This window comes from Pristiophorus japonicus, chromosome 11 (genome assembly GCF_044704955.1).
Source record: "Pristiophorus japonicus isolate sPriJap1 chromosome 11, sPriJap1.hap1, whole genome shotgun sequence".
Taxonomy (NCBI): Eukaryota; Metazoa; Chordata; class Chondrichthyes; family Pristiophoridae; genus Pristiophorus; species Pristiophorus japonicus.
The window spans coordinates 94,957,609-94,981,771 of NC_091987.1; the positions used below are offsets into that span (position 1 = coordinate 94,957,609).

Below are 24,163 nucleotides of genomic sequence, written 5' to 3' on the forward strand. Positions count from 1 at the left end.
CCATGATGTGTGAGGATTCTTCATCGCAGTCAAGGCCACTTACGGGCCAAACACCCAATGCCCCACCCCACTGCTGGCCATGAACAGGGAAACACTCATCAAGGACACCGAGGCAGTCAGGGCCCGATGGAAGGAGCAGTTCGAAGATCTCCTCAATCGAGATTCTGCCTTTCCTCGAGTGTTCTTGACTCCATCCCGCAGCATGCTACCCGCCGCCACCTCTGAGACCCCAACACTACACGAGGTAGAAAAAGCCGTAAGCCAGCTTAAAAACAAGGCTACAGGTGCAGACGGAATCCCTGCTGAGGCTTGAAATATGGCAGAGAGGCCCTGTGGCGTGAATACACGACCTCATCTCTCTAATGTGGAGAGAGGAGAGCATGCCAGGGGATCTCAGGGATGCAGTAATCGTGACCATCTTTTAAAAAAGGGGACAAGTTTGACTGCGGCAATGCTTGGATATAGCAATTCCAAATAACTATTATATATTTGGTTGTATATTGTATTATTGTATACTTGTTGTTAGAAAATAGAATCTCTATCTGACAGATGTAAGTAATTAGAACATTTATAAAGGTAAGATAGTTAGTAGGCTACAAAAGTCAATTAAAAGAATTGAACTTGTAAAAAAAAACGACTTGCATTTATATAGTGCCTTTCACAACCTCAGGACGTTCCAAAGCACTTTACAGCCAATGACATACTTTTGAAGTGTCGTCAATGTTGTAATGTAGGAAACATGCCAGCCAATTTGCGCACAGGCTCCCACAAACAGCAATGACCAGATAATCTGCTTTAGTGATGTTGGTTGAGGGATAAATATTGGCCAGGAAACCAGGGATAACTCCCCTGCTCTTCTTCGAAATAGTGCCATGGGATCTTTTATGTCCACCTGAGAGCGCAGACATGGGCTGTTTAACGTCTCATCTGAAAAAGGCATCATCTTAGCTTAATGGCTTTCTGAAGTTTCTAGAACTCAAAACAAATGCTACCACAGGTCTATAATCACAAAGACTTGCATTTATATAGCGTCTTTCATGACATCAGGACATTCCGAAGTGCTTTACAGCCAACTAAGTACTTTTTGAAGTGTAGTCACTGTTGTAATGTAGGAAACATTACACTACCATTTCTCTCTATCTCCTTCAGACACACACTGCATCTCCACTGACAAGGACATGGATACAACCATGGAACTGGAGGATGGGAAAATCGAGTAGCAATTTCAAACAGGCTTTAGACATCTCAGTCAAATTCTTTTCCGCAGATAGGTAATTAGAATATTAATAGTTCCACTAAAATGGATAATATATGGAAATAAGCTCCTAAGCTGTCTAGTGAGTTGTTTATTTAGCCAGGCTGGGTGATAATCCAGGCTGGGTGGCTCAACCGTGGCTATCAAGGGAAATCAGGATAGTATTAAAGCCAAGGAAGTGGCATACAAATTGGCCAGAAATAGCAGCGAATCCGGGGACTGGGAGAAATTTAGAATTCAGCAGAGGACAAAGGGTTTGATTAGGGCAGGGAAAATAAGAGTACGAGAGGAAGCTTGCAGGGAACATTAAGACGGACTGCAAAAGCTTCTATAGATATGTAAAGAGAAAAAGGTTAGTAAAGACAAACGTATGTCCCCTGCAGTCAGAATCAGGGGAAGTCATAACGGGGAACAAAGAAATGGCAGACCAATTGAACAAGTACTTTGGTTCGGTATTCACTAAGGAGGACACAAACAACCTTCCGGATATAAAAGGGGTCAGAGGGTCTAGTAAGAAGGAGGAACTGAGGGAAATCCTTATTAGTCGGGAAATTGTGTTGGGAAAATTGATGGGATTGAAGGCCGATAAATCCCCAGGGCCTGATGGACTGCATCCCAGAGTATTTAAGGAGGTGGCCTTGGAAATAGCGGATGCATTGACAGTCATTTTCCAACATTCCATTGACTCTGGATCAGTTCCTATGGAGTGGAGGGTAGCCAAAGTAACCCCACTTTTTAAAAAAGGAGGGAGAGAGAAAACAGGGAATTATAGACCGGTCAGCCTGACATCGGTAGTGGGTAAAATGATGGAATCAATTATTAAGAATGTCATAGCAGCGCATTTGGAAAGAGGTGACATGATAGGTCCAAGTCAGCATGGATTTGTGAAAGGGAAATTATGCTTGACAAATCTTCTGGAATTTTTTGAGGATGTTTCCAGTAGAGTGGACAAGGGAGAACCAGTTGATGTGGTGTATTTGGACTTTCAGAAGGCTTTCGACAAGGTCCCACACAAGAGATTAATGTGCAAAGTTAAAACACATGGGACTGGGTGTAGTGTGCTGACGTGGATTGAGAACTGGTTGGCAGATAGGAAGCAAAGAGTAGGAGTAAATGGGTACTTTTCAGAATGGCAGGCAGTGACTAGTGGGATACCGCAAGGTTCTGTGCTGGGGCCCCAGCTGTTTACATTGTACATTAATGATTTAGACGAGGGGATTAAATGTAGTATCTGCAAATTTGCGAATGACACTAAGTTGGATGGCAGTGTGAGCTGCGAGGAGGATGCTATGAGGCTGCAGAGTGACTTGGATAGGTTAGGTGAGTGGGCAAATGCATGGCAGATGAAGTATAATATGGATAAATGAGAGGTTATCCACTTTGGTGGTAAAAACAGAGACAATTATCTGAATGGTGACAGATTAGGAAAAGGGGAGGTGCAACGAGACCTAGGTGTCATGGTACATCAGTCATTGAAGGTTGGCATGCAGGTACAGCAGGCGGTTAAGAAAGCAAATGGCATGTTGGCCTTCATAGCGAGGGGATTTGAGTACAGGGGCAGGGAGGTGTTACTACAGTTGTACAGGACCTTGGTGAGGCCACACCTGGAGTATTGTGTACAGTTTTGGTCTCCTAACCTAAGGAAGGACATTCTTGCTATTGAGGGAGTGCAGCGAAGGTTCACCAGACTGATTCCTGGGATGGCGGGACTGACATATTAAGAAAGACTGGATCAACTGGGCTTGTATTCACTGGAGTTCAGAAGAATGAGAGGGGATCTCATAGAAACGTTTAAAATTCTGACGGGTTTAGACAGGTTAGATGCAGAAAGAATGTTCCCAATGTTGGGGAAGTCCAGAACCAGGGGTCACAGTCTAAGGATAAGGGGTAAGCCATTTAGGACCGAGATGAGGAGAAACTTCTTCACCCAGGGAGAGTTGAACCTGTGGAATTCTCTACCACAGAAAGTTGTTGAGGCCAATTCACTAAATATATTCAAAAAGGAGTTAGATGTAGTCCTTACTACTAGGAGTCAAGGGGTATGGCGCGAAAGCAGGAATGGGGTACTGAAGTTGCATGTTCAGCCATGAACTCATTGAATGACGGTGCAGGCTCGAAGGGCCGAATGGCCTACTCCCCTGCACCTATTTTCTATGTTTCTATGTTTCAATAATCATGCATTTTTGTTCCATCTAAGGAATTATGATCAGAAAATAGCGTAAACTCAATTTCACATGGGTATTGTGTCTGCAATGTCCAATTGAAGTGGCGCAGTTTTTTTTCCAATTGTACCATATTTCGAAGAAGTAACATACAGCTTGGGTAGATGACTTGGTGCAATTCCCAAGGTTGTAAAACGTTAAGCACCAGTACCTCAGTAAGCTCCCAAGGTACTTTACAGAGGAGAAACAGATGCCAATTCGTGGTGGAAAATATCATATAATTAGGCACCGTTATACTATTATTTTAGATTTATTTACAAATTGAATGTGTTATTTTCATTTTGAACATTTTACATTCAATATATGGAATTATGAACTTAATTCAATTCAGCACCTTTTTTAAATAAAATCTCCTTTAATCATATTGCATCAGAAATGTGCAGAAAATAATTTTTACAAATATCATGTGATACAGGACAAGCCTTTTTTAGAATTATGTATATGTATTGCATTATGGATACAGAGAGCTGTTGGGCCTGTTTTTATATACAATAGATTTTAGATCTTCCCAAGTATCCTGTAAAACATCACAATATTCCCTTCTGTGTGTAGCTTGATTGCAGCTTTTTGTTTTCTTTCGCTGTTACTGTTCTGAATAGAAACCTCATATCCTGTCGTACTGATGAACCCAGCTAGTTTGAAAGTCATTGCATATACTTTCTGTTCTTTTGGCTTAAGCAATCTTAGTTATAATATAATTGACTGCTTGATTTTCAAGACTTGCGTGCAAAAATTCCTCTCAATTACAAGTCTCCTGGACAGTGGCTTCCAGTATTCATTCATAATACTGAACCATTTCCCCAGTTTTCCACAGAAAATGTTCCAGACCTTCTGCAGTACTCTAAGTGGATTGCATCAATCAGAAACTGGTACGCTCAAATCTGCCTGGGCAGTTATAAAGGAAGCAGTAGGTAGAACTGTCTGTTTCTCTCCTGTCTGGGAATATAGTTTTTGAGGGCGCTGATGAACAAGGAGGGCAACTGTAACCCAGCAATCAGACTTTCCAAAATTTCAGCACTGAAAGGCATTCTCTCCCAGCTTGCCTCGAAATAAGCACAGTCCCTTTTAAATTAGAGCTCTTCAGTGACTGTATTATCTCCTCTGTAAAAGAATACAAACATACTAGTAGCAGTGTTTTTAGTATAGAGGGAAGCATTGCTGCTGCGTAAAAAATGAATAATTAAAGACATTGCATTAGAAAGTGAGCAACATTTAGAGAGGAGACAATTAGAAAATTTCTGATGTGCCATTAAGAAATATAGACACAGAGGCAACTGTAATTAAAAATTGAAAAATTATATTTCTTTATTAGTTGCATCACTTGAACTGTTAATTTTTCCAGTTAGAAATGATCCGTTCTACAGCATCATTGTGACTAGACAGATTATCTCAGCATTTTCCCAAGCACATGTTCATTCCAATAAAATGGACTGAAGCTGAAATTAAAGAGTCCTGCTATCAGTACGCCTTTTAAGCATCAAATATTTGTATTCCTGATGGCTCAACTGATTAAAGCAGTAACTGGACCACACAGATCAACAGGGAAGTGGACCTGAGTCCATGATCAGATCAGCCATGATTTTATTGAATGGCGGAGCAGGCTCGAAGGGCCGTATGGCCTACTCCTGCTCCTATTTCTTATATTCTTATGTAATAGGTTTTATTCCGAGTTTCGTGCTGAGTTAACTGATCTCTGCCAAAATAGAGACATGACACTAAAGCTTGGAATCTCCTCCCATTGGTGCATTAGCAGTGAAGCAAGAATACCACCGATTATTATCACGTACGTTAGTCCAGCTAATTTGGGGGAATGGTAGTATAATGGTTATGTCACTGGACTAGTAATCCAGAAATCTGGACTAACAATCTGGAGACATGAGTTCAAATCCCACCATGGCAGCTGGGGGAATTTAAATTCAATTAAATAAATCTGGAATAAAAAGCTAGCATCAGTAATGGTGACCATGGGGTCAAAATTGACCAGGAGTTGCTCTTTTTTTTGGAGCAACTTGATTTTTCTGGAGTATCTTAAAAATCCCCATTTTGCACATTCAATTTGTGCCAGTGTAAGTGAGTTAGTTATGACCTTTTTAGTTTAGTTTTTCTCAAAAGGGAGCGTTACCAGCCACCTATGCCAATTTTGGCCATTTAGGCCACTTTGGCCAGCTAATAGTTACTCCAAATCTATTTAGGCCAGCGTATGTGGCCACTTCAGAAAACCCTTGCGGAGAGTTAAGAAATTCTCGCAGGTAGGTACATCGGAGGCCAGCAGAACTTAAAGACTTGACTAAAGAATGTGAATAGGATCAAACAGCTATACAGGACATCATATGACAAACTTCACAAAGTTAATTTACTACACAACAGAAGCATTCATGGAAGCTTAAACTACAAAAATAAAATTGCCCTAATCTCGCAACTAATTTAAACAACTATTTGTTTGCAATGATTATACTGGGCCAAAATTGAGCCCATATTATCTAAATAAAGTCTACTTCAATAAATAAGATATACCCTCAGTGTTCCTCCATCACTTATGTTCTTCTTTCATAATAGCACCAGGTGAATAGGCTTGACAAATGGTCACCACTATTCACAAGAGACAAAACATATTTACATAATTTTTTCAAAATATCCAAATAAAAAATAGAAGTCCTACCCTACCTTCATCTTCAGCCCGGGAAGGCAGCTGGCCGGCCTGTGCGGTAGGCCACTGGGTCTGGGATAGGGGCGGGACGCACACAGAGGCTGGGGATGGTATGATGATGATGATGATGATGATGATGATGATGATCGGGTCCCACGCTGCAGCACGCACACAGAAAAGCTGGGAGCGAGGAGCTACTGCACATGTACGCACACTCCAACGTGCATATGCAGACGTCCCGGCAGTTTTCAGTGCGGGACGCTGGCTCCGCCCCTGACCCAACTGGCCATGCTGCGCGAAGACCCTGGAGACGCCGGACAGCAGCCGAAGTGGAGAGCGGTTTTCTCGGAGCACTTTTCAATGCAGAAAGTCGCATCTCCGGTGAGTGCGCCGAAAAAAAGAGTGGGCCAATTTTGAGCCCCATGAAACTACCGGATTGTCTTAAAAACTCATCTTGTTCACTAGTGTAGGAAATCTGATGTTCTTGCCCGGTCTGGCTTATATGTGACTCCAGACCCACAGCAATGTGGTTGACTCTTAACTGCCCTCGAAATGGACTAGCAAGCCACTCCATTGCATTCAAGGTGACTTACCACCACCTTCCCGAGGGCATTTAGGGATGGGCAATAAATGCTGGCCATGCTGGCAACGTTCACTTCCACACAAATAAAAAAATAAGACAGAAATTGGATTAGTGGGAGGTGGGGCAGGCTGGATTCCCTAACTATATATATATTTAATTTTTTTAAATCACAAATAAATTTCTGGATAAATGCTGGTTTATTAAATTTATGTATATATAATATATACAGGTATTTACAGGAAAAACAAACCAGCAGAGCTCAAGTCATACAATATACAGCACGATGAAGCATGACATTATGAAATGCCGATGTGGTCCCCCCTCTACTGAATCACCAATTCGGTTTTCAGTTACAGTGCTGAGGGGAGACTTTCCATTGGGGAAGCAGAAGAATAATGTGTATTTTCTGATTGCTAACACTTGATTAGCTTAACCAGAAATCTGGGGGCAGTCAGCTCACCTGTCCTCTCCGCAACAGCATGACCAGACCAGAATAGATACTCAAATGCTGCATATAAACTTATTTAGAATCCTATTGTTTTATCTCTATTTCTATTATTATATTTGTTTCAAGGGAGTGTTAATGATACCTTCTCGACAACTGGCTTGGAGGAGATATTGAACCCAACAATCAGAGGAAGCTAAAACCACTGATAATATCTTAACAGATATAGCTCTCTCACTCTGCAATTCCTCTTAGCCAACTCCCTGTTGTGGTTATTAGTATTCACTGTTATAAACACAAGCTAACAAAAAAGAACACACCACAAACCACAATAAACAGGTATTCTTTTCTCCCCCTCTTTAGCCCCTCCTCTTGTGACATACATCGTTTTCTGCTTGAGATGGCTAACAAATTATTATTCTTCATCTGACTGCTGGCAACTTAATGAGCGTGATCAACAGTGAATTGCCTTCTAGTTTTTTTTCTCCACAATCGCCCCCAACCCATGGCATTTACTCTCCATATATTGATTGACATTTAAAATTTATTGTTTAAAAATAAACAAAAATAGCAGCAAACATCCAGTCTCCATTGTGTTGAAGGGAGAGAAAAGGAGACAGACACACTCACAAATCCAAGAGATTTAATGTGCTGAGAACCTTTCCTCATCTTTGCTTTCTATAAACTTTTAGCCATCATTAGTATGAAATCACATCCTCTCACCTGGGTAATTTTCCTGGATTGTAACCAGATAAAATAATCCCTGACTGGACAGAAGGGCTGAGACCTGAGGAAACAACCTATCCATGACCTCACGACCTCTTTCTCCACCAGCCCAAGATGCCTCTATGCCATGACTACCTACCTGGAAAAAAAAAAGCACCACAGTAATATGCAAATACACCAGTACTTACTGCAGCTATATATTTACAAGATTTTTTTATATTCTTTAAAATGATTGGAACAATAAATAGCAAAGTTACACAAGTTGTATTTCAATTGTTACAGCATTTTTATTTCTCTTGATCTTGCGCCACCACCTGATTCTTCAATTAAAGTAAATCTCGTCAAGTCTGCCCTCAATATTAAGTGTTGTTGGTCTATTTTCCAAGATCAATCGGGCCCCTTCTTCTTGTAGGCTCAGTCCAGCAAGTACTCAGAAAATAGGGTAAAAACTTCAGAGAGAAAAAGTAACGGAGGGTCAAAAACACTTGACTTTCCCTTCGCCAAACAACCTGAATCAGGTCAACTACACAAACGTCAATGCTGGGTGGTGGAAGCATGCCGTTTTCATAGAAACATAGAAAATAGGTGCAGGAGTAGGCCATTTGGCCCTTCGAGCCTGCACCGCCATTCAATGAGTTCACGGCTGATCATTTCCTCAGTACCCCTTTCCTGTTTACTCTCCATACCCCTTGATCCCTTTAGCCGTAAGGGCCATATCTAACTCCCTCTTGAATATATCCAATGAACTGGCATCAACAACTCTCTGCGGCAGGGAATTCCAGAGGTTAACAACTCTCTGAGTGAAGAAGTTTCTCCTCATCTCAGTCCTAAATGGCCTACCCCTTATCCCAAGACTATGTCCCCTGGTTCTGGACTTCCTCAACATCAGGAACATTCTTCCCGCATCTAACCTGTCCCGTCCCGTCAGAATCTTATATGTTTCTATGAGATCCCCTCTCATCCTTCCAAACTCCAGTGTATAAAGGCCCAGTTGATCCAGTCTCTCCTCATATGTCAGTCCAGCCATCCCTGGAATCAGTCTGGTGAACCTTCGCTGCACTCCCTCAATAGCAAGAACATCCTTCCTCAGATTAGGAGACCAAAACTAACACAATATTCAAGGTGTGGCCTCACCAAGGCCCTGTACAACTGCAATAAGTCCTCCCTGTTCCTATACTCATATCCCCTAGCTATGAAGGCCAACATACCATTTGCCTTCTTCACCGCCTGCTGTACCTGTATGCCAACTTTTAACGACTGATGGACCATGACACCCAGGTCTCATTGCACCTCCCCTTTTCCTAATCTGCCGCCATTCAGATAATATTCTGCCTTCGTGTTTTTGCTCCCAAAATGGATAACCTCACATTTATCCAAATTCTACTGCCTCTGCCATGCATTTGCCCACTCACCTAACGGATCCAAGTCACCCTGCAGCCTCTTGGCATCCTCCTCATAGCTCACACTGCCACCAAGTTTAGTGTCATCTGCAAACTTGGAGATATTACACACAATTCCTTCATCTAAATTGTTAATGTATATTGTAAAGAGCTGGGGTCCCAGCACTGAGCCCTGCGGCACTCCACTAGTCACTGCCTGCCATTCTGAAAAGGACCCGTTTATCCCGACTCTCTGCTTCCAGTCTGCCAACCAGTTCTCTATCCACGTCAGTACATTACCCCCAATATCATGTGCTTTGATTTTGCACACCAATCTCTTGTGCGGGACCTTGTCAAAAGCCTTTTGAAAGTCCAAATACACCACATCCACTGGTTCTCCCTTGTCCACTCTGCTAGTTACATCCTCAAAAAATTCCAGAAGATCCGTCAAGCATGTTTTCCCTTTCATAAATCCATGCTGACTTGGACCGATCCTGTCACTGCTTTCCAAATGCGCTGCTATTTCATCCTTAATGATTGATTCCAACATTTTCCCCACTACTGATGTCAGGCTAACCGGTCTATAATTACCCGTTTTCTCTCTCCCTCCTTTCTTAAAAAGTGGTGTTACATTAGCTACCCTCCAGTCCACAGGAACTGATCCAGAGCCGATAAACTGTTGGAAAATGATCACCAATGCATCCACTATTTCTAGGGCCACTTCCTTAAGTACTCTGGGATGCAGACTATTAGGCCCCGGAGATTTATCGGCCTTCAATCCCATCAATTTCCCTTACACAATTTCCCGCCTAATAAGGATATCCTTCAGTTTCTCCTTCTCACTAGACTCACTATCCCCTAGTACATTCGGAAGATTATTTGTGTCTTCCTTCGTGAAGACAGAACCGAAATATTTGTTCAACTGATTGGTCTGCCATTTCTTTGTTCCCCATATTAAATTCACCTGAATCCGACTGCAAGGAACCTACGTTTGTCTTCACTAATCTTTTTCTCTTCACATATTTATAGAAGCTTTTGCAGTCAGATTTTATGTTCCCTGCAAGCTTACTCTCATACTCTATTTTACCCCTCTTAATTAAACCCTTAGTCCTCCTTTGTTGAATTCTAAATTTCTCCCAGTCCTCAGGTTTGTTGCTTTTTTTAGCCAATTTATATGCCTCTTCCTTGGTTTTAACATTATCCTTAATTTCCCTTGTTAGTCACAGTTGAGCCACCTTCCCCGTTTTCTTGTTTCCAGACAGCCATCCAAAAAGGATACTGATACTAAAAGGAAATGCTTACTGCAAAAGCATTCAAGCCAGATAGAGAACCAAGTAAATCCTGATCTTTTTAAACCACCAAACTTACATGGTGGATTTCCAAAAGACTTTGATATTGGCCTCAACTGGTTGTATCTCCTCTCCGGTTGATGCATATATTCGCTACTCTACACACTCTACTCTACACACTCTACTCTACTCTACTCTACACTACACTCTACTCTACACTACACTCTACTCTACACTACACTCTACTCTCTACACTACACTCTACTCTCTACACTACACTCTACTCTCTACACTACACTACTCTACTCTCTACACTACACTCTACTCTACACTACACTACACTCTACTCTACACTACACTACTCTACTCTTCCAGCACTTATGAGGCATGGGTGAAGAAGGGGAGTTCTTTCTCACAGCCTCCTGTGAGTAATATTCTATAATGCCATAGTTGCGCCAAGATTAACATCCAGGACTGAGAAAGCTACTCATTATAATGGCAGCTAGACAGAGACTGACACATTGTCCAAATGCGTCTTTTGTCAGCCAGGAAACCCAACATGATTTATTTTGTATTACCACAACAGAGAACAATTCTTCTTAGGTTAGGATTTGCTTTTAAATATTTCTGGGAGCTGACTACATCACATCTATTGAGCAGCTTATCAAAGAAAGAAAAAACTTGGATTTATATAGTGGCTTTCACGACCTCAGGATGTCCCAAAGCGCTTTACCTCCAATGAAGTACTTTTGAGGTGTAGTGAGTTACTGTTGTAATGTAGGACACACGGCAGCCTATTTGCACACAGCAAGCTCCCACAAACAACAATGTGATAGTGACCAGATAATCTGGTTTAGTGATGTTGGTTGAGGGATAAATATTAGCCAAGACATCGGAGAACGTCACTGCTCTTCTTCAAATAATGTCCTGGGATCTTTTACGCCTACTTGAAAGGGCAGATGGGGGTTCATCCGAAAGACGGCACCTCTGAAAGTGCAGCACTCCCTCAGTACTGCACTGCAGTGTCAGCCTGGATTTGAACTCAAGCAATGTTGCACAAAAAAGTAAAACTTCATTCAGACAGTTAGGTTGTTAAACCATTATTCACGAACATATACTCACTTCTTCTGAGGGAGTCACAACATAAGGTGGGTTAAATATTAACACATCAACTTGATTTTGTAGTCGTGGCAATAATCCGGTGACCTGTTTACAAGAAAAGAAAAATTAAAAGCAATTTAGTTAATTTTAAACATTTTTAGTATAGCGAAAAGAAAAGAACCATGAGGTTAACTTCTCAAGTTCACTTTTCAATTACTAATTTTGACAGTTAGATTCATTGGCCTGGGCTTTCCATCTGGTCTTGATTGGGATGCATCTTTAGTGGGGTGGGACTTTCATTCGACCCAGAGATGCTCCCTGGCCCCATGGTCACTTACATACAGGAAGTGGGCACCCCAGTCTCACATACCAAGCTGGGGAAGCATCAGGAACCTTCCACGGCAGCAAGAGGAGAAGGTGGCCAGAGAGCAGCCAAGGCCAAACTGGCTGAGAGTGCTTGCATAGACCTCTCTTCAGGTTTTGCCCTGGGGCCCCTTCCACCAACTTGAACATTGGACACCATGACCTAACAGGAGGCCTCTGCATTCAGCGTTCAAAAAGTGCAAATAGTGCAAAATATGGCAATTTTCAAATCCTTTACTATGTAAGCGCCTCCCGCCCCACCCACACATATGGGTGAAACCAATTTCCCCCAACGAGACTGGCCACCAGAAACTGGCAGGAATGCAGTGGTAATGGTGTGGTGGTTGTTGGGGATAGCGATTGGGTTTGGAGAAAGAGGTGGAAAGCGGAAACCATTACCTCTACAAAGTGCCTGTCTTCTTAGATCATACACTGTCCCTATTTTAGAAAGTTAGCAGGTGACCCACCCTTCCTCTGTTAAGTTGAAAGAGTACTGTGGCCTACACTCGGGCATAATTCTCCCTCACATTTTCTCTCCTTTGCTGCAAGAAAGAATTTGGCCTCCCGTGCCACCCTCCACTAACTCATGGCCAAGATTAGGAAGTTAACAGTTACAAAAAAATGAGTGCATGAACTGGCATTATACCACTTTGTGGTGCAACACCAATCCACTGCACCACACTTGAAATTAAAATGTTAGGGCTATAATTTGCAAAAAATAATTATATTTGAATTAATTATTGTAATGCCAAATAAGTAAAGCAACAAGAAAGAGAGATAGGAAGTGATAGAGAGAGAAAAAGAAAGTCTTATAGCACTTTATAATTTTTCTCATATATCTCAACATTCGGTGAATTGCTTTTAGAGCGCAGTAGTTGTTATGTAGGTAACTGCATCAGTCATGTTGTCAATGATGTTTCTACAGGACAGAAGCAAACTGTGTTACAAACAGCATGCTATAGACCAAGAGCACTGAACAGTCACTGAATTACAATAATTGAGAAGAATATTTTTCGGCTATCTGGAACTCATGGCTTACCAGGTCAGTAACGATTGGCTGGATGTTCACTCCATTACATCTTGCACTTTCCACTGAGCAAGCAGCAGCCAAAGGGTTAATATCTGTACAGCTATAAATGAAAAAAAGCAAGTTTAAAAAGACACACATCAGGATTCAAATCTCAGCTTTTTCTATCACTTCTGTCAGCAAATGATGCAGTGGCAAAAGCCAATTAAAATCTGTAATAAGCTGTTGAGTAGGAATCCAAAGTGAATGCTAACGTTGCTCTATAATCAGTCACTAGAAGTAGCCAACACTCTCTACTCTTTGTGGAAGGACACACCTTCTGGTTCGTGCCTTTCCATACCCCAACTCCCCATCCAATGCTCACCTACACGACAGCCTCTCCATGATCATAAACCCACCATACAGGAATTCATGCACTTCTGAGCTCATTCTAATTGTAGCCCACATATATTAATGTTTGACAATGCATCTATTTATCCCTGCAGAATGAATTAAAATCCTTCAGATCAGCTACTTACAGATAAAATGAGGTAGGCCCAACAATGGAAGCTAGGAATACAGAGACAACGCCAGATCCTGCTCCAACCTCAAGGCAGATCCTGGGACTGGAAATAAAATGATTTTTCATTCTTCCACAGAAAGTAGGCAATATTTCTGCTGTTAATATATGCTCATAGAATTAAACAATAAAACTATCTACATACAAGAAATATTTCAACTGGTTTGTAAATATCTTTCAGTTTATGAAAATGTGAAACCTGGTATCTGTCAAATTGACATATCTAATTGTCACAGAATCCTTGAAACTCTAATACTTTTCAGTTATGATTTGATTGGTCGTAACATTACTTATGGACAAAAAAAGTGCTGCACCTCTTCCTTGACATACAGTTTAGACTCAAACAAGGAACTTGGCTGTCATTCTCCATCATAGCTTACACTGGGAAAAGTCAGCATCTTCAGGAGAGAACGGGAGAAATACTAAGGGTAAAGAGATAACAGCTGCCCTGTAATCAGCATTCAGAAATTGTCTCACAGTGCAAGACTTGTTTTGCTTCACAACTACATCCAAGTTGCTTCCATTATCTGTTCATCTATATTTGATACTGTGTCAGTAGATTAACATTAAATACATTTTCTAAGGTTGCTGGTTACAATAATTATTTTACCTTTTAATGGATTGAGGCTGGTGTTGGAAGACTTGACACTAAGCCCAGAAATGGGAAACCTGGTGCTGAGGAATGGAAAACCGGGTCATGCCAGGAGAAAAAGGAAGGATGAACGTAGGGATAGACACCACAAGAGCAGAGTGGAACATCAAGGCAGACCAGGGGACCAGTCTCCAAACTGCTCAGTCCAGGTCACATAGCAAGATGGCAGCCCGTATGTACTATATGCCACACCTGATTGGTCCCTAACAATGTGGTCAATATATGGACCAATTATAGGGGAAATGTAGTAGTCACATTGTCCATAAATACCAATCAGATTGAAATACATGGACAAATAAACAAAAAAATACAATTTTTACATTTATATATAGATTTATTCAGATGAAAATGTATTGCTTTATGCTCAAATACCTTAAATTCCTCTCTCAGCACCAGTTAAAACTTTGTTACCTCAAAACAGGACACATCTTCAAATCAAAATAATACATTATATGTTGTAAAACTCCTATGCTCCCACTTTCCCCTAAAGCCAAACCTTCCCATAGACTACCCCCAACCCAGCTATCCCTGGATCCCCATCTCTCTCTCTAGTTTCCCATCGCCACCATCTCCTCTGAGCTCATATTGTTCATGGAGTCCATCTCCTGCATTCTTGACCCCAATACCATTAAATTTCCCTTCCTGTCTCCCATGCAAGTTGACATTGTGGATGGTTCCATCTCCTCAGATACTGTCCCCCTTCCTTTCAAAACCCCCTCCTTAAAAAAATCCATCCTCGACCCCTCTGCCCTTGCAAACTATCACTCCATCACCAATCTGACATTTCTCGCCAAATCCTTGCAAGTCTTGTTGCCTCCCAAAACTTTCCCATATCTCAATTTCTCTATAATCAGATTTCCTCCTGTCATAGCATCAAATGACATCCTCTATGACTCTGACCATGGTGCATTATTCCTCCTTGACCTCTATATAGCCTTCGACACAGTCAACTACACTATCGTTCTCCAACGCCTCTCCTGTTTTCCATTCTTACTTGTCCAATCATAGCCAGAACATCTCTAGCAATGGCTTTGCTTCCAACCTCTAGAGTATTGCCTCCGGAATCCTCCAATGGTCTATCCTGACCCCCTTCCTCTTCCTCATCAGCCACAGACATTGGGCCAGCTTATACATGTATGCACCCAGCTCTATCTCTCCACTGCCTCTGTGTTGTCAGACCAATTGTCCAACATCCAATCATAGATAAGCTGCAATTTTCTCCAGGTAAACATTGTAAAGACTGAAGCCATCATCTCTGGCCCCTAGACCCTTGAACCGATTCCATCCCCCTCAGGCTAAATCAGACCATTTGCAACCTCGGTATCCTATTGAACCGCGAGCTGAATTTCTGACCCCCTGTCCTTTCTATCACAAAGATCACCTACCTCCATCTCCTGTAACATTGGCAGCCTCTGCCCCATATCAGCCTATCCTAATACTTCAAATTTAAAATTCTAGGCCTCGTGTTTAAATGCCTTCCACTGGCAACCACGTCTTCATCCGTCTAGGCCCCACGCTGTGGAATACCCTCCCCAAGACCGTCCTTAAAACTTTTTGATCAAGCTTTTAGTTACTCCCTCTTCCAGCTCGACATCCATGTTTTTCTTATGCCTCTATGAAGTGCCTATGTTAAAAGGTGCTATATAAATGCAAGTTGCTGTTGAGCTTATAAAATAACATATCATCTGATTTACCATGAGCAATACTATAGAAGATTGACTATAATGTTATATATAATTGATTTAAAGATAATATACAATACTATGTTCAAAAAATAGACAGGAAAAAAATGATGTATCTTTCAGCTAATGACGCACCAGAGTTGCTTTATTTCCTTCATATCTTTTTCTAAGGCATCCATTAATAGGAAAGTGTCCTCTGCTGGATCATACACATCAGTGTATTCTCCACGGCCAACATGGGAACTGTAAGGTGTTGAAAACATCCTCCTATTTAAAAAAAAGGAACAAATTACTCTCTTCATACTTAGTTGATATCACAAGTGGTGGTATTTATTTCTTACCACCATGTAACCTCAGATTAGCATCTAAATTGTTGAGCATAACATTGAAGGCAGAACATATCTACTAATCATCTGACAAAAATGTAGAAAAGAAGCAACACGAACTAAGCAATATGCCTTGCTCTTTTTTAATGGTATGTTCTATACTGGAAAAGTGGGCAAAGTATCAAGATCCCATATTTCAAAGTAAAATGCACTGGACTATACTGACAGCAAACTTTTGCCATACATTCATGTCATGGAACGATTAGGGCATTCATTTTATTTCTCTTTTGATCTCTTTAATAATACAGATAATCCAAAAGGCATTTTGTAGATCTGGTTGGGTTTTTCAATCAATTCCTGGTTCGAGTGCATGCCCAATCCCCACCAAAAAAAATCCTTTTTGAATTATTTCCTTGAAATGGAGATTTGCCATGAGGGAGCTCCAGTCTATCCAACTGCCAAATGATTCCCAACATTGTTTGGTGTCAACAGAGGTCCTGTATGAATGATTGGTCTCTAACTGCAGAAATGCACACTCCTGGCTCCAGACCTATTTTATAATAAATTCTTAATTTTAAAATCTCAATTTTGGCTGCAGAACAATAGTATCATTATGTCCCCCTTTTTAACAGAAATGTTTGAATGCCTCTGTTAAAATAGCAGAGGAAGGAATTTCATTTAAATCCTTTAAGCATTTGCATGCTAGTATTCCACTGCATAATTTCAAGGCCTCTGATTTTACCAGTCGAATAGGTTCCTTACATGCATCAGTAATGCAAACCCTAATAATGTGCTTGTCCAACTTTTCATTGTGAAAAATTATTAATCTCTAATTTCTCAAGGATAACAACTGGAGTAGAATTACTGGAGGTGATCAACAAAAGCGGCAACAAGAGGACACAACTTGCATAGACCAAGCAAAGCTTCCCTGACTCTGGCCCCCTGCATACCCTCCCCCTTCATCCCACTACTGGCGCTCATGACTTCAACCGCCTGGGTCTCATACTCGGGAAATACCACCCGAAACCCTTCCGTCTTCCTTTTCTCCTTTAAGAACCTCTCATCTCTTTCACCAAGCTTTTCTTCACCCTTCTTTGTAGCAGGGTGTCCATTTCTTTGAATACGCCCGCGAAGTGACTTTTTCTACCTTAAAGGCTCTTTAATAAATGCAAGTTATTGTTGAATTATACACTACTCAATACAAGTCAAAATATTTTAGGATCCAGCCGAATTATTTTATGAGAGTCGTACTGCAAAGCTGGTCTGGCCTTGCTGACAGGTCCTGAAGAGCCATGGACAAATCAATTAAGATGATTCCAGGTTTGTACATGGGGGAAAAGGACATACCTCTGCGATACCCCAGCCATGCACCCGATAGGCAGTCAGGTCCAGGAAAGCTATTATCAGGCGACTTTCAGAATTCTTATCCCCCAGGAGGACTCCAAGGTCTAAATGTAGGCTCAGGATGTCACAGCAAAGAAAAAGGATTTACGACAGCAAATAAAAATAACAGGCAGTCAAAGTAAACAACTGCATCTCAGGTAGAACGTGGTAAATTCTATCACTCATGGGAGGAACCTGCTGGTTCGTGAGGTGCAGTATAACCTCAATCCTTAGAATATTTTTGTAATAATAACTGTTATTTATATAGCGTCTTTAACATAGTAAAACATCCCAAGGCACTTCATAGCAGTGTTACAAGACAAAACGGATAAATTTGACACCGAGCCACAAAAGAAATTACGGCAGATGACCAAAAGCTTGGTTAAAGAGGTAGGTTTTAAGGAGCGTCTGAAAGGAGGAGAGAGAAATTTCACCTATTTAATACTTCATATCACAAAATTTAAACAAAATTCTAATTGTGTACGTTGTAAGTTTCCAAAGTAGGCAGTCTTGTCATCAGATCTCTTATTTGATGACTTACTAGCATATTCAACTCTCATTCATCTCAGCCCGACATTCTGAAACTCTCTGAAACATAAGAAATAGGAGCAGGAGTAGGCCATTCGGCTCCTCGAGCCTGCTCCGCCATTCAATAAGATCATGGCTGATCTTCTACCTCAACTTTATTTTCCTGCACTCTCCCCATATCCCTTGATATCCAAAAATCTATTTATCTCTGTCTTGAATATACTCAACGACTGAGCTTCCACAGCCCTCCGGAGTAGAGAATTCCAAAGATTCATTGCTGTCTGAGTGGACAAGCACTCCAAGGTCCCTTTGTTCATCTACACTATTAAGTGGCCTACCGCTTAATGTGTATACCCTTTCCTTATTAGCCCTCCCAAAGTGCATCACCTCACACTTCTCTGAATTAAATTCCATTTGCCACTGCTCTCACCACCTGACCAGTAGATTGCTATCCTCCTGCATGTGACTATGAAATCTCACACAATAAGAGTGTGGCTTGCTCAATGGGAGTACAACTCACTCGTTTTGGGGGTTGAAAGGACACTCTATTATGATACAACTGAGATGTTTAAATGTGTTGCAATCTGTGCCTTCTTTTATGCCCATAAATTCCACTTGTAACATTTTCCGCACATTGGCGGTATGACGAGAACTGACCCTAGCTTTAAATACTGCAGCTCCCGACACACACACTTTGATCTGACCAAAGTAACTAGAAAGAGATATTTTGCAGTGTTGTTGACATTAGACCACAGGTTTTCAAATGCGAATTGCTTAACTCATTACCAGCACATTGTAGTTTCCTTACACACTACTATAAATTCACACGAGGCACATTCTGCAGACAAGGTCACTCTGTGACCCGAACCTTTATTCACAGGACCAAGAAGTGATGACCTTAGCGTGGGACCTCCCTTTATATACCTGGATGACCAGGTGAGGAGTGTCTCCCACAAGTTCACCCCTTGTGGTCAAGGGTTGCATTTCTTACGTATATACAGTATGCAGTGTTGTTACATGAAGGTTACAGTTACATGAAGGTTACATATATATCACCTCCACCCCCCCCCACCCCAACCAACATCTTATGGGGTCTTTCAGGCGGTCGACGCTTTCTCGTGGAGTGTCGCAGTTGGGGTTCTGGTTGTTGAGCCTTGGCATGCGTCTCTGTCACCTGTGGTGATTCCGGCTTGTTCGGGCTGGCCACAGGGACTGTGCATGCTGCTGAATGTTCTTGTTGCTCGTTCACTGTCGGTGGTGTGGGCAACATCTCATGATCTTCCTCAGGTTCCTCAGTGTCCATGCTGAACCTTTTTTTTCACTTGGTCCAGATGCTTGCGGCAGGTGCTGGGACCACTATGTCCCTATTCCCCTCTTTGCCAATTACAGTACCCTCAAGCCACTTGAACAAATACAGGGTCATCGATTTCTATATATCTCCCCTTTGAGTTACGGTCATGGCACTCATTTTGGGACTGGCGCTTGCCCTCAACAATGTCTGACAGGACTGGATGAATGAGGGACAGCCGAGTTTTAAGTGTACGTTTCATGAGTAGCTCTGCAGGCGGGACTCCAGTGAGCGAATGCAGTCGGGACCTAGAGGCCAGCAGGAGGCGCGATAGACGGCATTGAAGGGAGGGTCCTTGGATCCGGAGCATGTCTTGTTTTATGATTTGGACCGCACGTTCCACCTGGCCATTGGAAGCCAGCTTAAACGGTGCTGTCCTGACATGTTTGATGCCATTACCCGACATGAACTCCCGGAATTCATAGCTAGTGAAACACGGGCAGTTGTCGCTAACCAGGATGTCCCGCAAGCTGTGGGTTGCAAAGATGGCACGCAGACTCTCCACAGTGGTGGATGTCGTGCACGAATTCAACGTGATGCACTCGATCCATTTCAAGTACGCATCAACAACAATGAGGAACATTTTTCCCATGAACGGGCCCGCATAATCTACATGAATACGTGACCATGGCCTGGTGGGCCAGGGCCACGGGCTGAGTGGGACCTCCCTGGGGTCATTGCCCAGCTGGGCACATGTCGTGCACCTGCGAACAGTGTTCCAGGTCTGAGTCAATTCCCGGCCACCATACATGTGACCGGGCAATGGCCTTCATTAGCACGATGCCTGGGTGCTCGCTGTGGAGTTCCCTGATGAATGCTTTTCTTCCCTTCTGGGGCATGACTACCTGGCTGCCCCATAGTAGGCAGTCGGCTTGGATGGAGAGCTCATCCATCTGTCTGTGAAACGGTCTGAGCTCCTCAGGGCATGCTCCGTGTGCGGGCGCCCAATCCCCAGTCAGGACACATTTCTTAATCAAGGATAGGAGAGGATCTCTGTTGGTCCAGGTTTTGATCTGGCGGGCTGTGATGGGGGAGCCTGCGCTGTCAAAGGCATCAACTGCCATGACCATCTCAGCGCTTTGCTCTGCTGCCCCCTCGGTGGTGGCCAGTGGAAGCCTGCTGAGCGCATCAGCGCAATCTTCGGTGCCTGGCCGGTGCCGTATGGTGTAGTCATACGCAGCCAGTGCGAGAGCCCATCGCTGTATGCGAGCTTACGCACTGGCATTGACAGCTTTGCTGTCTGACAACAGGGATGTTAACGGCTTGGGGTCCGTTTCTAACTCGAACCTTCTGCCAAAAAGATACTGGTGCATCTTTTTCACCCCGTAGACACATGCAAGTGCTTCCTTTTCAACCATCTCATATCCCCTTTCTGCTTGGGAGAGTGACCTGGAGGCATAAGCCATAGGCTGGACTTGGCCCTCATCATTACTCTGCTGCAACACGAACCCAACCCCATAGGATGATGCATCACGTCAAAACCAATTTCTTACAGGGGTTGTACATGGTCAACAGCTTATTAGAACAAAGCAGGTTCCGCGCCCGATTGAAAACCCGTTCCCGACAGTCCCCCCAAAACCAATCGCAACCCTTACACAGGAGCACGTGTAGCGGCTCCAACAATGTGCTTAAGTTCGGCAGAAAGTTCCCAAAATAGTTCAAGAGTCCCAGAAATGAATGCAACTCCGATGTGTTGCCGGGTCTGGGCGCACAACAAATCGCCTCAGCTTTGGATTCGGTAGGCCGGATCCCGTCTGTGGCAACCCTCCTGCCCAAAAACTCGACCTCTGGGGCCAAAAACACACACTTGGACTTCTTTAGTCGCAGGCCTACCCGGTCCAGTCAGCGTAGCACCTCTTCCAGGTTGTGGAGGTGTCCTCGGTGTCTCGACCCGTGATAAGGATGTCGTCCTGAAATACGATTGTTCCAGGGATGGATTTGAGCAGGCTTTCCATGTTCCTTTGAAAGATAGCGGCCGCTGATCGAATGCCAAACGGACACCTGTTGTGGACAAACAGACCCTTGTGCGTGGTGATGGTGGTCAGTAGCTTGGATTCTTCGGCCAGTTCCTGGGTCATGTAGGCTGAAGTGAGGTCGAACTTGGTGAACAGCTTGCCGCCTGCCAGCGTGGCAACAAGATCCTCCACTCTCGGAAGCGGGTATTGGTCTTGTAGTGACACTCGGTTGATAGTGGCCTTGTAGTCGCCACAGATCCTGACCGAGCCATCCGTTTTTAGGACAGGGACGATGGGGCTTGCCCAGTCGCTGAATTCAACGGGCGAAATTATGCCCTCTCTTAGCAACATGTCCAACTCACTCTCAATTTTCTCCCGCATCACATATGGCACAGCTCTGGCTTTGTGGTGCACTGGTCTGGCATCCGGGGTGATGCGTATCACTACTTTGGTACCTTTGAAAGTCCAGACACCAGGTTGAAATAGTGACTCAAATTTCTGTAGAACCTATGAGCATGAACTTCGCTCCACAGATGAAATGGCGTGCACATCCCCCCATTTCCAATTCATCTTGGCTAACCAGCTCCTCCCCAAAAGCACGGGACCATTTCCCGGGACAATCCAGAGTGGCAGTTCTCTGATCCATTATGTGTGACCACCAACATTGCACTGCCTAGCACTGGAATGATCTCTTTGGTGTACGTCCGTAATTGTGTGTCAATGCGATCTCATTTGGGTCTGCTAGCTCTGAGTGGCCATAGTTTCTCGAATTGTTGGCCATAGCTGAGTGGCCATAGTTTCTCGAATAACTGACTGTCTGGACCGTGTCCAGCTCCATGCGTACCGGGTTGCCGTTTAATAGGACTTACATCATCATAGGTGGCGTTTTGGTATATGAGCTGTGGATGTTTGCCACATGAATCCGCTGAACTTCAGCGTCCATTGCTTTGTTCCAAGCATCAACCTGCCTTGGAGACCCCTCTCGTGGTTCATTTGCCTCGTAAGTTAGCTTCGCTGCGGGCTTCCTGCACATTCTGGCTAAATGTCCACTGAAGTTACAATTTCACAGATAAATTGTTGAAACCTACAGGTTTTTGCAGCATGTCTGCCCCCACACCTCCAGCATGAGCTGAGATTGTTGTGAACAAAAGAGCTGTTACCAGGCATTCCACTCGGATTGTCTCTTGAGCACTCTGTTAGTGGGTGTGAATGGCCCCATCCCAGGACGCATTGTCCACTGTGATGGTGTAAATGTCCGTTCAACCTGCCATTGTCTCTGTTGAGGACCCACTCTAGAGTCTGTTGCTGCCTGGGTGGTGTCGAATTGCCCTTGCCTGCCTGCGGGGTTCTGAGTCACATTTACAATGTTAACTCCCTGATCCATCGCCACATTGGAAGCAGAGTTGCGCGCGTATATTATCTTGGTTTCCTCCTCCCCCGCCATGAAGGTCTGAGCCATCAACGCTTGGTCAAGGCCAAGGTCAAGTCCTTGGTCTCAATGTGAACTTACAGAGGCTGGCCAAGCGCCGAAAGTCTGCAACGAAGTCCGATATGCTCTGTCCTTCCCGACGTCGGTGTGTATAGAATCGGTGTCGGGCCACGTGTATACTGCTCGCCGGTTTGAGGTGCTCACCGATCAGTTTGCTGAGCTCTTCAAAGGTTTAGTACGGGTGCGATCAGGTCTTTCATCAGCGCGTACGTCTTAGGTCCCACAGCCCAGTAGATGCGCCCTTCGCTTGTCGGCCGCTGCATCGCCCAGCCAGTCCTTCGTGACAAAGCTCTACTAGAGGCTCTCAACGAAATCGTCCCAGTCCTCACCAACACAGTACCGTTCCTCTGTGCTACCAGTGGCCATTCTCGTGAGTCGTTGATTCCTGTTTCTCGTACCCAAATGTAGTGTCCTTACACACTACTATAAATTCACATGAGGTACATTCTGCAGACAAGGTTACTCTGTGACCCGAACCTTTATTCACAAGACCAAGCAGTGATGACCCTGCGTGGGACCTCCCTTTATATACCTGGATGACCAGGTGAGGAGTGTCTCCCACAAGTTGACACCCTGTGGTCAAGGTGTGCATTTCTTAGGTGTATACAGTATTGTTACAGTATGAAGGTTACAGTTCCATGAAGGTTACATACATGACACACATGACTTCTGTGGCTGGGCTCACACCAATAGAACATTTTCTGCAAATGAGTGCACAATTTTGCTTTGAGCATCCCACGCTGCCTTTTGGCAGATCGGAGGGCTGGGTCACTATTTGCAGGAGATGTCCGGAGACCAACTGGGCCAGGCCCTGGGAAACGGCGGGGGATCTTGTGGAGAATTGCAACGAGTGCACGGGCAGAGCAGGACTGGGAGGCGCATCCACTGCACGGTGGAACCAGCCGGCTGGACCCTGGTCCCTGAGCAAACGGCGGCCCGACTTTCATACCATCGCTCAACAACAACTAGTATTTAACGTGTCCCAAGGCGCTGCGCGGGAGTATTGTAAGACAAACCCGTCCACTCGTTGGGCACCGGCCCCAAGCGGATGGAGCAACGCTGATCTCTCCACGAGACTTGCCGGCTCCGTCGACAGTGCAGGCCCGAAGCCCGCGGTAACCCAGGCAACGATGGGAAAGTTCTAGCACCTCCTGAGAAAAATCCAAAAATAAACTGCGCATGCGCTCCCAGCTGATGCGTGTGT

The 24,163-nt window shown here is 43.7% G+C and overlaps 1 protein-coding gene across 1 annotated transcript; it reads right to left on the reverse strand.

Annotated features, from left to right (window-relative positions):
• Positions 1-3,812: 3,812 nt before the first annotated feature.
• Positions 3,813-24,103, reverse strand: n6amt1 (N-6 adenine-specific DNA methyltransferase 1). The gene is made up of 7 exons (XM_070893013.1): positions 23,976-24,103; positions 16,066-16,197; positions 13,556-13,642; positions 13,050-13,140; positions 11,669-11,752; positions 7,876-8,017; positions 3,813-4,578 (listed from the first exon to the last, which is right to left on the reverse strand). The coding sequence occupies exons 2-7, from the start codon at positions 16,191-16,193 to the stop codon at positions 4,472-4,474; spliced, it is 639 nt and encodes a 212-aa protein (XP_070749114.1). The 5' UTR covers positions 16,194-16,197; positions 23,976-24,103; the 3' UTR covers positions 3,813-4,471.
• Positions 24,104-24,163: the final 60 nt, after the last annotated feature.